At 60.1% G+C, this 14,282-nt stretch overlaps 4 protein-coding genes across 4 annotated transcripts; 3 read left to right on the top strand and 1 right to left on the bottom strand.

Annotated features, from left to right (window-relative positions):
- Positions 1-251: 251 nt before the first annotated feature.
- Positions 252-737, bottom strand: SLS55_009836 (uncharacterized protein; the record flags this gene model as incomplete). Its single annotated transcript, XM_066781230.1, has 2 exons — positions 252-379; positions 437-737. 2 exons carry the CDS (start codon positions 735-737, stop codon positions 252-254), a joined length of 429 nt encoding a protein of 142 aa, XP_066628232.1.
- Positions 738-1,736: 999 nt separating this feature from the next.
- rga1 (Rho-type GTPase activating protein Rga1) lies at positions 1,737-5,315 on the top strand (the record flags this gene model as incomplete). Its single annotated transcript, XM_066781229.1, has 5 exons — positions 1,737-1,964; positions 2,023-2,725; positions 2,781-3,407; positions 3,470-4,872; positions 4,923-5,315. The coding sequence occupies 5 exons, from the start codon at positions 1,737-1,739 to the stop codon at positions 5,313-5,315; spliced, it is 3,354 nt and encodes a 1,117-aa protein (XP_066628231.1).
- Positions 5,316-6,368: 1,053 nt separating this feature from the next.
- SLS55_009834 (uncharacterized protein) lies at positions 6,369-8,381 on the top strand (the record flags this gene model as incomplete). The annotated part of the gene is made up of 4 exons (XM_066781228.1): positions 6,369-6,581; positions 6,937-7,210; positions 7,269-7,988; positions 8,053-8,381. 4 exons carry the CDS (start codon positions 6,369-6,371, stop codon positions 8,379-8,381), a joined length of 1,536 nt encoding a protein of 511 aa, XP_066628230.1.
- Positions 8,382-10,716: 2,335 nt separating this feature from the next.
- DPS1 (aspartate--tRNA ligase dps1) lies at positions 10,717-13,812 on the top strand (the record flags this gene model as incomplete). The annotated part of the gene is made up of 1 exon (XM_066781227.1): positions 10,717-13,812. The coding sequence occupies one exon, from the start codon at positions 10,717-10,719 to the stop codon at positions 13,810-13,812; it is 3,096 nt and encodes a 1,031-aa protein (XP_066628229.1).
- Positions 13,813-14,282: the final 470 nt, after the last annotated feature.

Raw genomic sequence — 14,282 nt, 5'->3', positions numbered from 1 at the left:
TGGATCCCCGCCCAATCACGCCAGACCAACAATGGGGATGCCTCGTCGGCATTGTCGAACCAACTTTTGAGTAGTGAGGCGGACTGCCGCGCGAGCCGGCATCAACGTCATGCCCGTCTGCAAGCAGCCTGCAACGTAGCGCTGCAGTTTTTCTCAGAATAGCAGTGCTCCGCCACAGATCGTCGTGCGGAGTGCCGCCGAGCCTAGCAAACAGAGGTCGACATTCCCTGCTCCCATCCACCGCGAGAGGGCTATTCGGAGAAATGGCGCAGGCGGCTAATCTCGGTGAGCAGCTGCTGCAGGTCCTGGTCGGAGATCTTGTCCTGAAGCGAAGGGACGAGGGTCTTGGCCTCGTCGGCAGTCTCGCAGCATAGAGTGCCTGGGGGTGGGCAGGCATGTCAGCGCTAAGAACTAGAGGGAGACGGGGAAGGCGCACCGAGCTGGGAGCGCTCAAAGCCGGCCAGGTCGTTGCGGGTGCGCAGCAGGTTGTCGATGGAGTCGCAGTCCTCGCGGTCCTTGAAGCGCGAGAAGACGTCGAGGTAGGCGCGCATCTTGGTGAGGGTCTCGGTCTCGTTGAGGGCAATCTTGTGCTTCTTGCGGTGCTCGACGATGGCGTCGATGATCAGACGCGCCTCGGACAGCGTGAGGGTGGTGACGTTCTGGAACTCGCCCAGCTTGAGCTCGACACCAGCCTCCTCGTCGCCGGCGGCGTCGCCGCGGCCGCGTCGCGCAGACATTGGGGCGGGTGCGGAGGGTGGAGGGGTGGAGGGTCGGGGCGGGCGAGGCGGAGGCTGCGGCGGAGGACGCGGCGGGTGGGTTGTAGAGGTGCTGGCTGGGGCGGTGGAGCTATGCCGTCAGACGCGGCGGAGGGGATGGGAGGGTGAGGGCGGAGAAACGCGGCCACGGCGCAGGGCAGGCGGAGGGCGATAGGGCGTCGCGCAGCACATGGCGCTGAGTAGCACACGGCGCGGGCGCGCTCTCTCGCGCAGTCAGTCTCTGGCGCTGTCGCGCTGCGATCAACACGCCTGCCGCTCAAGCACGGGGCCATCCAATCTACGACCAAGCGGCCCCCAGGGCCTCCTCTCGCAGCACTCACCTCCCGCAAGCCCCCCGTAACTAACACCCACCTCATCCACTCCACCCGCACCCCCCCAGCAGCCCGCCCGCCCGCTCTCGCCCGCGACCAGCCGCCCTCGTCGACCGAGAGAGCGAGAGGCCTACCGCGCCGCTGTTGCATGGCGGCGAGCGTCTCGTCGCGCTGCCACTCCCAAGTTGCGTTTCAGCCTCTCGTCCGCTTCCCTTTCCCCTGCAGGGATCGAGCACCCGCTGCCGCTGCCGACACCACCGCGCCCAAACCGCACGCCTCTCGCCGCATGCTGTGGACGGCGAGCTGAGCAGCCCGCATCACCACCCACAGCCCCCCCGCGCTGCCCCCGACTCAAGCACACCCCAGCTCAGCCCAGCAGCAACCGCAATAGCGCCCGCTCAGAGCGCCCCAGAGCGCCGCGCCCGCGCCGTGCCCGCCACGCCTGCTCGACCCAACCCCCGAGTGCCAGGAACCTCCGCCCTGAGCGCGCCCTCGCGACCGCCCGCGTCCCCCGTCTCCTCCCCCGCCCGCCCGCCCGCCCACGCGCCCCTCCGGTCGCCGCACGACAAGAGGTCTTGGGGATCCGGCCATGGCTACACCCTCCGAGGGCCCGCCGTCCAGAGACGGGCTCAGCCCGCCCGACGACGCCATGCTCGGCCCCGGCGACAACAACAACCAGTTGGGCCCGGACGAGCGTGAGCGCTCCCGACACCGGGAGAACGGCGGCGACTCGTCGCGCCCGTCGCGCGAGCGCTCGCGCAACGGCTCCCGGAGGCCCAGCGGCTCGCGGGTCTGCGGGAAGTGCGCCGGACACCTGACGGGCCAGTTCGTCCGAGCATTGGGCGACACGTACCATCTCGAGTGCTTCACCTGCCATGTCGGTCCCAGTCCTGCCCTTGTCTGGTGCGCCGGAGAGCTGACATAACGTGCTGTAGGATTGCGACAAGATTGTGGCCTCCAAGTTCTTCCCCGTGCCCGAGCAGGGGCCCAATCAATATCCGCTGTGCGAGACGGATTACTTCCGCCGTCTCGACCTCCTCTGCTTCTCCTGCGGCGGCGCGCTGCGCGGCTCGTACATAACCGCCCTCGACCGTAAATACCACATCGAGCACTTCACCTGCTCCGTTTGTCCCACCGTGTTCGGTGCCCAGGACAGCTACTACGAGCACGATGGCAGCGTGTATTGCCATTTCCATTATTCCACAAAATTTGCCCAGCGCTGCAACGGCTGCCAGACCGCCATCCTGAAGCAGTTCGTTGAGATTTTCAGAAACGGCCAGAACCAACATTGGCATCCGGAGTGCTACATGATTCACAAATTCTGGAACGTGCGCCTCCACACCACCGGCCAACCGGTTGTTGAGAAGGCCATGGCGGGAGAAGAAGACACTAATGAGCTGAGGAAAGACGTCAGGATGGAGGAAGAGAAAATTGAGGAGCGTGTCAACTGGATCTGGAAGACGCTGTCGGCCTTCGAGGAGCGCTCCGCCACTTGCATCTCCGACATGCTGCTCCATGTCAGCAATGGCGCATATTTCGACGGAGTTCTGGCTGCTCGGAGATTCATTGTCCACATCGATCTTCTGTTTGACGGTGCCGACGAGCTCGACAAAGTCTTGGTCGAACAGACCCCGAAAGGTAAGCCATCTCAAAAGCCTAGACCGAGTGCACTGTCTAACACTCGTCGATCTAGGCCTGTCTTACTCCCGCGAGGCCAAGCTGCTATGTAAGAAAGTCGTGGCCTTCTTCCAGCTGCTTGCCCAATCACAAGACACAGGAGTACGACGATTGGGCGTTACGCAGGAACTACTTTCGCTAGTCACCGGTCTCGCACACTACCTCAAGCTTCTGATCCGCATCTGCCTGCAGGGTGCGCTCAAGCTCGAGCGAGAGACCGGCAGTGCATCGGGACTCAGTGGGTTCATGGACCAGATCAACTCTCTCGAACCGAAGCTCGAGCAAGACGACGGCACCGACGCTGGTAGCGACTCTTTGGCCCTTGTTCAGCGAACGGCGGATACTTGCCCGGTCTGTGACAAACCCGTTGAAGACAAATGCTACATGGCCAGCAACAGGGTCTTCCATGTTGCTTGCATGAAGTGCCAAACCTGCGACAAAGAGCTTCGAGACCACCATGAGGCCCGATGGAGCCGGTCGAGCGGGAAGCTGCTGTGCGCCAATGATGCGGCAGGTGTCTCAGACGCCGAGGCCGGCTTTGTACAAGTGACGAGGCTACGGCAATACGTCCACCTTCTTAGAGTTGCGCACGCGCGTCTCCTTGCAACTCTTCGCACAAGCGGCGCGCTTCCTCACACCTCAGGTAAGCCCCGGTCGCGACGAAGAAGGAAAGAATAGCTTTGGACTGATTAAACGAACACCCAGACGACCCCAACTTGATGGACTATGACTCCAACTCCGGCCACCGCGTCTCCCCCGCAGGCTCCGAACCAGCAGCAGAACCACCGCTGCTCAGGTCGGATACCAGATCGAAGTCCTACACTGGCCACAACAACGAGAGGGCCACCCCCTCGTCCTACGAACAGACCCTCGGCGACATTCGACGACTGCGGTCCACACGACTCGACAAGCATCTGTCTCAAACCATGAAACGTGCGAGGACTTCCCGGGTCATGGATGGTCCGGAGGGCATCCGGCCCGGATCCGCTGGTGACGCCCAGGGAGGCAGCGGCCCTAACATGACTATTGAGCAGGGACGCGACTACAACGAGACCGGACCCTTGACTTTCGGTACCAACGGAGGCATTGCCCTGGACGACATCCCGCGAATCGTCGCTGCAGAGCAGGCGAAAGACCAAAGACCAAATGCGGCCAAGTATGCACGCGATCACCTTGTTGGACAAGAACCAAGACCAAAGCTCGTTAACGGCCACAGGAGAGATGTATCAGGGGCACAAGAGCTGGAGAAGGCTATAGCTGGAGAAGGTCACTACGGCAAAAAGTACTTCTCGGAGCTCACGGCTTTGGAGTACTTCATTGTCCGCCACGTCGCGGTCCTTTCGATGGAACCGTTGCTGGAGGGTCACTTCAACCAGGAGGAGCTTTTGGAGCTCATCGAGAACCAGAAGCGACCGACGTTCTGGGGCAAGTTTGGCAAGGCGTTCAAGGGCAACGAGAAGCCGAAGGGTGGGAAGAGGAAGGGCGTCTTCGGCAAGAGTTTGGAGTACGTCGTGGAAAAAGACGGCGCAGAATCCACCGATTGCGTAGGTCCCGGAACACTCAAGGTCCCCGCCCTGGTTCAGGATGCAGTGTCTGCCATGCGTACCATGGACATGTCGGTTGAAGGTGTCTTCCGGAAAAACGGAAACATCAAGCGCCTGCGAGAACTCACGGAAGAGATCGACGCAAAGGGCGGAGATGCCGTCGACCTGACGCGTGAGAGCCCCGTGCAAGTTGCAGCGCTGCTGAAGAAGTTCCTTCGTGAGCTGCCCGACCCGGTCATGACCTTCAAGCTGCATCGGCTGTTCATCACCGGAGCAAAGATTCAAGATGAGGACAAGCGGAGACGCGTGTTACATCTCACGTGCTGTCTTATGCCTAAGGTCCACCGTGACACAATGGAGGTGTTGTTCACATTCCTCAACTGGGTATCGTCCTTTTCCACGGTGGATGAGGACACGGGCAGCAAAATGGACATCCACAACTTGGCCACGGTCATTGCCCCCAACATCCTGTACTCCAGCATGAAGAGCCCGGATATGGACTCCAGTTTCCTTGCAATCGAAGCGGTGCACTCTCTCATCCAGTGCAACGAGTCCATGTGCGAGGTAGGTGACGCGGTTAGGACCCTCTCTTCGAACGAAGCTGACATGAACAGGTTCCGGAGGATCTTCAGTCAATACTGGCGGATTCGTCCATGTTCGACCTCAACGCCGAACTCACGACGAAGGAAATCCTCAAGCGGGTGGGCGAGCTCGGCAAGACCCCGCAGGCCACGGTGCCGGGGCCGCAGCAGGTAAACCGCAACTCGGGCAGCCGGTCGTCTGCGCCGGTGGTCGCACGCATCGAATCTGATCCGGCATCGTACCAGGCAGAGAGCTCGGTGCGGCACGTAGGAGGGCGAAGAGACAACGGAGAGCTGGGACCGCCGGCGCCGTACGGCAACGCATCGTCGGACTCACACAGCGACCGCGGCTCGCCGAGCAGATATAGGGAGAACCGGTCATCACAGTACCGGGGGCCTGGGGTGGGAGTTACCGGAGCAGGGTAGGCGCTCGAGATGTTAAGGCTTTCTTCACGCATGCGGCTTGGAGTCTTGGGCAGCTTTCTCATGTATTCGCTTCATGTTTCGTTTTTCAGATTCCACTGCAGGTCAGCATCTTGGGAAGGTGCGAGGAGGCGTTTTCTTGCGGGGACCTGTGCGCACATCACACCGGGAGAAAAGTTGATAATGGAGGGGGGTTGGATCACATGTCGAGGCGGCCGCATAGGAGGACGGCAGATTTGCGATTTAATCTGCACAGGCCCGGTGGGGCCTTGTTTTAGGAAAGCTTGGGCATTGAGCAGCGAGCGATTTTGTTGGAGCAGCAGGAGCGCGGAATTCTCTTCTTTTCTCTTTTTATTCGTTTCCCCTCCATCCCCCGGCGCGTGGTGCGGAGGCGGATTTCGAGGTCAGTAGTAGCCACGGAGCCGCGGGGCCCGTGGCGATTTTGTAGTCTAAGGTTATTTTGGCCCGGCGGCCGGCAAGGGGAGGTTTTCTGCTGTCGTTTCTTCCTGGGAACCGGCGAGAGGCGTGAGCTGAGGCATAATAATTGTGGTGCGTGATATCATGATCACCGCGAAATTCAGGGAGCTTGGGCGAGCGGCCTCGACGAACCCCTGGTCGCGGCCTGAAGTCTTGGCGGTAGTTCGTCCGCCTCGCCGTCGGAATGGCAGCGGGGGACGCGTGCGCGGGAACGCCGTTGGGATCCGATGCTGCGCTGGCCCAACCCACCCGCGCGTCTTTGCGGTCCACCGCCCGAAAAGCAAAAGACGTGGCCGGCGTGGTTCCAGGCTCACCGACTGACGCAGACGTTGGAGCCCTATCAACAAGAACGCGCGCGCACCCTTCAACCTTAATTTTTTTTGTATCAGGTCTCATAGCTCCCTCTGCTAGCACTGCCGCCCCTTTCCCGCAACCTGCTCTTAAAAGCTCTCCGCGTCACGACCTCACGATCCCATCCTTCACTGGTCCTCGGTCCTTCCCTCGGTCTCCGCCGCTCCGCCACACAGGCCCAACAACAAATCCGCAGGCGCCGCCGTCGCCGCAGCGCAAGCTTTCAGCATGTCGTCCATGTTCACGCTCCCCTCGATCCGCCTCCCCAGCTTCGGCCTCGGCTCCAAAGGTCCCCGCGTCGAGCTCCCGTCCGTCGAAATTCACGATGTCGAGACCGCGGCGGAGAAGCGCCCGCGCACGCTGAAGCATCTGCTCCGCGCAAACCACGCCAACCACAGCATCGTGTACAAGGACGGAAGGTGTCGGAACAACACTGCTCACGTACGTGCCAATTCTCTTTCTTCACCTGCTCGACAGACGTCGTTCCACTGCCGGCTCCTACCCCGCGCCACTACCCCGCTCGTCTGGCTGGTCATGTTACTCCGGTTGTTTGTTGTTGTTGTTGTTCGTTGTCACCCGGCGAGTCGTGTGCTCAGCTTCCCTGCAACAAGAAGCGGTGAGCATGCGGTCTGGCCAGCCGGACCAGCAAAACTACTTCCATGGCTCACAGCCTAGCTACGTGAAACGTCAAAGCTTCCTGCGGAGCTCTGAGTCGCGTGTGTGCTGTCAACCTGCGCATTGGGATGGGGTAGCTGGGCATTGAAGCTTCTGGAACACGGAACTGACCTTGGCGCAGATTCTAGGTGCTGCCTACGTCCTCGGCGCAACGGCCGACCACATGAACGAGATTTACGACCGAGAAGCCGAGCAGCTCGAGCCCTGGCAAGATGCCCCATGCGAGATCGCGAAGCACGACTGGCGCGACTTTCTGGGCAAGAGGGAATACCAGCGCGCCTTCGTCGACTTCTTCGAGGACCAGCTGGTGCAGTACAGCTATGACTGGAAGAAGATGCTGGATGACTACCTTTTTGGCGGCGAACAACCGCTGATCAACAACTTCATTGCTGGATGTGAGTTTGCCGACGTCGTCGCTGAATTGGACTTGCGCTAACATGTTCTGCTGCGCAGTCGGCCATCCGCTCATCCACCTTGGATATGCTTTCGAACTGAAGTCCCGCACCCTCGCGATCGAGGCGCTCGCATTCAGCACCTGCTACTACAACTTCATGCACCGCTACCTCGATGACCCCAAGTACACCCGCGCCCCCACCAACCCGACCACGTCCCTCGCGGAGATTCTGAAGCGCGTTGCGGCGGACAAGCGCTTCGATGGTCTATTCGACAGCCCGGGCGCCGGGAATGTCGAGTCCTTGTTCGATTTAAAGGAAGAGGCAGTGCTGGAACATTGGAACAACTGGCAGATCTATGGCTACAACAGCAGCAGCAGCAGCGGCAGCTCGAGCCCCACTGGAACCACAAGCCCGACCAGCCCACGGGAGAGGATCACTTTTACGGAGCAGTTCCTCGAGGCGCAGAAGCTGGTGGTTGCATTGCTCATGGCGAAGAGCAGCGGCGACAGAAAGAGACGGTACGACTTCTACGCCACGCAGCTGGTGACGGCGAGCCACGCCGTACGGGTGCTGCTTCCGTTGATTCCGACCAAATTCCACGTTCCGTTGGTGAGGCAATGGTGGCTGTTTGTGCTCTCCACATACATTGCGCAGATGCGTCCCAAGGTTGACGTCGTGGCATTCGAAAATGAAGACTTGGAGGAGGGCAGAGGCTGGAGCGATGTGCAGAGCTGCGCGCTCAAGGGACGTTTCTGCCTGGATGGAAACTACGTCAAAGGTATGGTTTGATGAGACCGCGCGGCTTTTTGAGGATATCGTCGAGCTAACGGAAACCGAAACAGCGCTCCGCGCCATGCAAGACGCAGCGAAGACGTGGCCCGACGACAAGCGGTTCTTCTTGAAGGCGGCAGTACGCTTCGCGACCGAGTTCGACGGGTGGGGAGGGTTCGGGGCGTTTGGCGACGAGGACGTGCGCCTCCACACGCGCACCCGCCAACCCAGCATCGTGGGCGATCTGGGCGAGGACGCTTACCGCGCGGGCGGTGGCCGCAGGACCAGCATCATCGACCAACCCGGTGTTGGCGGCATAGCTGGCCCCGGCAGACGGACTAGCTGGGCACCGACGTTTACGACTAGCGGAAGTGAGGGAAGCAGCCGAAGAAGCTCCTAGGGGCGGCATCGCATCAACCAAAAAAAAGGGGAGGAACTTTTAGAAAGGAGTCACGGTGGGTTATGCTTCGTACCGCGCGCGCGAAGGAACCGCAGGTGTATATTGTACAGGAATTCGGGCGTTCATGGGGGGTCACTTGGCTGGAGCGTTCTTCTTCTTTTTTTTTCTTTTCGGTGGGAGGATGTGCATATGTGCAAAAGTTCGATATATACCCTACTCGTTCACTCTTTCAATTTAGGATGTCTTGGAACAACATGCATTTTGGTACTTGGCTTACGGATAGCTCTTGAAGGGCGCATTATTTTCATGGGAGGCCATCACATGCCCAGGGGAGAGAGCCCGACCCCCCCTTTGCCGTTCGGGTTCGTGTTATTAGGAGTCTGCTGTGGAAAGGGTGCTAGGTATACTAGAGGTTGTCGCACGGTCTGGCTGGGGGGGAAGGCGTTTTGACGTGGAGATGGTCCCAACGTTGGCAAAGCAGGAACCGTCCCCCTTTCGGCGCGGATGATAGATTGCGAGCGACTATTGCTTCCTCTTCCCTCTTCCCCCCCTCTCTCTCTCCTATTATTATTATTATTTGGGATTTTGTTGCCATGTGACGTACGCATGGAGCGGTCCAGAAGGAGGGGGGGCGGGCCTCGTAACGGGACTACGTACATACGGAGGATGGTCACGAATCGAGCGGTGATGATGAATGGCGGTAACAAATATAGCATTCATTCGCCAGGGAAAATGAAGGGCACCGGCGGCAAAATAATGTATTCATGTAGCAGATCCTTGTTTTCTGGTGGTTGTTCTCCACACGCTGCGCGCGCAAAGGGTCGAATTAAGCATCGGCATCGGGGTGGGGACCGCAATTGTCGACCACGGAAAAGCAGGCGATTGGTTGGGGGGTGGGGCTCCCAATAATGCTCGTGTGATGAGAGGGTAGGGTGAGAGATAGATGGTCCAGACTTTTGCTCGATGTGATGTCACTCTTGCGCAACGCGCCAGTCCGGGGCACCAGCCACAGCTGGGTGGAGGGAGCTTGGCAGATTGATGATGATCCCCAAACGGGGCGCGGACCAAGACATGAGGAATGGCATTAACAGGTTCTGCGAGCGAAATGAGCGTAGATCGCTCAGCCGTCATGCGCTATCGATGCAACGAAGGGACGAAGCTGGTTTTCGGGCGTGGGTTAGAGGCTTGATTCGTCACGGGCTGAGAGGGAGCGAGTATGGGGTCGGGTTTCACGTTTGGGGCGTTGGCGCAGGAGGTGTGGCGGTGGTTGAGTGGGTGGTGGGAAAGCGGGAAGAAGTGCATGGGGGCGGTGATGCGGATGTGCGGGCGCCGCCAGGGATCAGGGCAGCAGCCCGATGCATCAGAGATCTCGTTGCTGTGGCCGCCACGCATCGACAAGACTGGTCCAAGGCTGGCGACTAGACGTGCACAGGGCCGCGCGCTACGACAATAAGCCGGTGGGGCAGCGGCGAGTGTGGTCGAGGGCATGGCCGCCATCATCGATCGCAGGTTGAGGTGGGAGCCTCTCTCTCTTCGTGTCGCAACCGCGGGCGCTTCCGAGCCGGCCGCAAGGGCCCGGGCAGCCCGGAAGTTTGAGGAAGGCACGGAAGGTCTATTTCTGCCGCGTGACAGCAAGGTGGTTCGGGCGCAGGGTGCAGATTTGTTGAACTCGTCCGCTACGGCCTTCGGGGCGCTGGCGCTTCCGTCCGAGAGCCCGATGACGAGATGCACAGAGGCTCCTCAGGTCTCGAACGGACGCACTGCGGGCTGCTGACTAGGCTCGCCGGCCATGCCAGCGCAGTAGAAGGCGCGCTGATAGGCAGGCCGGATGTGCCGGACGCGGGCCAGCGCCGCTTCACCTGCTCTGTTTGCTTTGTGTCGGCGGTCAGCAGCCACTGTTGCGCTGCGGGAAGCGGCCGGCGACGAGCAGAGAATTGGCAGGGACGGGCACGGCCATGGGCAGCGGCTTTGTCATTCGCTGCAAGCAGAGCAGGCCCGCGAGAAGCCTCGCCAAGCAGCGATGACGCGCCACGCGGAGTCCGCTTTGGCGTGCTCCAAGCTTCCCGCGCCGCGAAGGGAACCCAGCCCGGCCGCCGCTTATGACGTGGGTTCCATGGTCGGCTCTCCCAGCCCCAGCGCGCCCATTCAAATCCCACCGCGCCGCCGCTGCCCAAGCCGCTTCTTGCTCCTCACCTAAACTTCCCGCCGCAGGCATTGTCTCGTCTAAGACGTCTGTGAGCCTCCCCCGCCCACACCCTGCGAGCATCCCGACCTCCGTCGCTATCCGCGCCCGCCAAACACATCCTTCCGGCCTGATTGTCGCCGCACCGTCGCCATGCCTGCCGCCCTGAAAAAGGCGCTTAGCAAGCTCAAGACCGGCGGCCAGTCGTCCGATTCGGACGCGTCGACCAAGAGCCCCAAGCCAAATGGCACCGACTCGCCCGTTGCCCCCTCTCCCGCGGGCATTTCCTCGCCCATCATGAAGAACTCGCCCAAGTCGTCGCCGCGCTCCTCGGGCATCTTCAGCCGCAGCAGCGGCACCTTTGACAGGAAAGAGACCGTCGGCCGTTCCAGCGGCACCTTCGACCGCAAGGAGCACCGCTCCAGTGCCACCTTCGACCGTTCCAACCACCGCCAGAGCACCACCTTCAGCGAGAAGGCTTCGCACAGCCCTGTGCGCGCCCTGCGCGAGAAGCTGCACCTGGGCCATGACTCGGACTCCGACTCGGCTGACGTTCCGCTCAACCGTGACGGTGAGCCGATGAGCAAGGCTCAGCTCAAGAAACAGGAGAAGCAAGCCGAATGGGAAGAGCACAAGCGCCAAGTCGAGGAGAAGCACAAGGCCCAGCTGCACAAGCGCCGCGAGATGGAGGAGCGCGCCAAAACCGAGGAGACTCCCGAGCAGAGGGCCAAGTACGGCGAGGTGCCCGTCAACAGCTATGCCAGCGAATGGAAGCACGAAGACCGCTGCGACATCGGCACCTTGTCCATCGACGACGCGGGCAAGGAGGTTATCTTCCGCGCCCGTATCCACCACATCCGTAAGATGAGCGCCCACCTTGTCTTCTTCGTCCTCCGCCAGCAGACCATCACTGTTCAAGGCGTGCTTCACGAGCACGGTTCCATTTCCCCCCACTTCGTCTACTGGGCCGAGCACCTTGACGTGGAGTCCATCGTCCTCGTCAAGGGTATCGTACAAATGCCCAAGGCCAAGGAAGGAGAGATCAAGGGCGCGTCCATCCACGATGTTGAGATTTCGGTTCACGAGCTTCACGTCGAATCGAAAGTCACAACCCCCCTTCCCTTCAGCGTCGCCGAGGCCGAGGTCACCAAGGCCGAGACCGAGCAGGAGGGCGATACCAGAGTCCGCATTTCCGACCGCACTCGTCTTTCCAACCGCATCATCGACCTGCGGTCCACCACTTCCCAAGCAATCTTCCGTATTCAGTCCGGTCTCTGCAACTGTTTCCGTTCTTATCTTGATACCCAGGGTTTTGTTGAAATTCACACTCCCAAGCTTCAGGGGGGTGCTACCGAATCTGGCGCTAGCGTGTTCAAACTTGACTACTTTGGTCGTCCCGCATTCTTAGCTCAGAGCCCGCAGTTGGCCAAGCAGATGTGCATTTCCGCCGACTTTGGCAGGGTGTATGAGATCGGTGCTGTCTTCCGTGCTGAGAACAGCAACACCCACAGACACTTGACCGAGTACACTGGTCTTGATCTCGAGATGGCTATTGACGAGCACTACCACGAGGTCCTGCGCATGCTCGACAACACCTTCAAGTTCATGTTCAAGGGCATCTACGAGAAGTACAGGCACGAACTCGATGTGGTCAAGCGCCAGTTCCCGCACGAGGACCTCGTTTGGCATGACAAGACTCTTACGCTTTCTTTCGCCGAAGCCGTCCGTCTCCTGAACGAGTCCGGCTGGAGGGATGACGAGGGCAACCCTCTGCCAGAGAATGAGGATCTTGGCACGAGAGATGAGATCCAGCTTGGAAGGGTCATCAAGGCGAAGTACAACACTGACTACTACATCATCGACAAGTTCCCGGTGTCTGCCCGTCCGTTCTACGCCATGGCCGACCCCCACAACTCGGACGTCACCAACTCGTTCGATATCTTCCTGCGTGGTCAGGAGATCTTGTCGGGTGGACAGCGTATCCATGATGCAGACATGCTGGTCAGGAACATGGAGAAGCTCAAGATGGATCCCAAGACGCTCGAGGAGTATGTGCAAGGCTTTGAGTGGGGTGCTCCTCCTCACGGAGGTGGTGGCATTGGCTTGGAGCGCATGCTCATGCTTTTCCTCAACCTCGGCGACATCAGGCACGCCTGCTTGTTCCCCAGGGATCCCAGGAGCTTGCCTGCGAAGCCGGTGATCAAGCAACTGCGTCACCCCGATTACAGCACGCTTCACCCGCCGTGGGAGGGTCAGGACCGTGTCACGGCCTCGATCGATTTCCAGCCCATCGAGAAGCTTATCGCCAACTATGGTGACGCTTCCAACACGTCTTGGCTGGAGCCACGCACGCAGATTTGGCGTGATGACTTCACCGGCGCTGCGGTTGGTTTCGTGCCGCAGGGCGACTACGCGATCACCGTGGGTGACCCGCTGTGCCACCAGTCGCAGTATGTCAAGACCATCTCGGGCTATCTCAGGTGGATCAAGAAGGAGCGCAACCTCAAGCCTCTGTGGCTGCTGGTCGGCTCGGAGGTTGAGGAAGTGCTGGCCACTCGCTTCAACTGGCGCACATTCTCGGTTGTGGCCGAGCAGCGCCTCGATCCGTCCAACAACCCGGCCGCGCATGACAGCGACTTGCAGCGCAAGATCAGGCACTCGGAGAAGGAGGGCATCAAGATTTTCGACTACCCGATCGGATCGCCGCCGCCCCAAGAGATCCGCGAGAAGATCGACAAGCGCGTGCAGGACTGGTTGGGCAACCGCAAGGGCAAGCAGGTCCACTTGACGGACATCCACCCATGGCAGGACGAGGAGCACAGGTGGTACTTCCACGCCCAGGACAAGGAGGGCAACATTGCGGCGTTTGTCGCTCTGGCGCAGCTCTCGCCTGACCACGGCTGGCAGGTCAAGTACTCGCTCGACTTCCCTGGCGCTCCGTCGGGCGCGATCGAGCACATTGTCACGGTGGCGCTCAAGAAGCTCGCGGAGAACGGCGAGACCAACGTCACTTTCGGTGGTGGTGCCAGCTCCAAGTTCACGCCTGGCCACAACATGAAGAAGCCGCGTGTCAAGGTGCTGAGCAAGGCGTACCATGCCATTGCCACGGAGCTCAAGCTCATCAACAAGAGCGAGTTCCGTGAGAAGCTGGGCGCGCAGGAGGATCCGGTTTACGTGTGCTACCCTCCTCATGGCCTTGGCCCCATGGCCGTGAAGGCTATTCTGAGCTTCTTCGAGGATGACGAGTAGAGAGAAGTATGAGCGGCGGCGGCGGAGGGTTTACTTTGGGGTTTCGTCGTTTTGGTATTGAACATGGCAGATTCCCCCAGGTATCGATTGGTTGATTGTTGCGTTTCATTTTGCTCTCTTCACCTTATTCCCCAGATATGTAGATTCCCCCAATCCATGAGACACGCTGTAAAAGACCAGTATTCCTTAACCTAATTTAATCCATGACATTGATTGCAACTTTACCTTGGTGTCTATGCTTCGGGCATGTCCTGCTTGGCTGGCTAAACGTGTAACGACCGATGGAGCAGTACCGCTGATGGACGTGAGGTCTCATCCGTGACGCCGCTGACGTCAGAAGGGTCTGGCATGATTTGCAGCGCTCAGACTGTTACAACGAGTCGCGCTGCAGCAGACTCGTAGCACGTGATTAGCGCCACCGCGGGGCTGTCGACAGGGTACCTTGACTTGGTCCGTTCGCAGTTTTTGCT

The sequence above is a fragment of the Diplodia seriata genome (genome assembly GCF_021436955.1).
Source record: "Diplodia seriata strain FDS-637 chromosome Unknown scaffold_11, whole genome shotgun sequence".
Taxonomy (NCBI): domain Eukaryota; kingdom Fungi; phylum Ascomycota; class Dothideomycetes; order Botryosphaeriales; family Botryosphaeriaceae; genus Diplodia; species Diplodia seriata.
The sequence above is the reverse complement of the archived record's forward strand: the minus strand, read 5'-3'. Positions and strand labels throughout refer to the sequence as shown.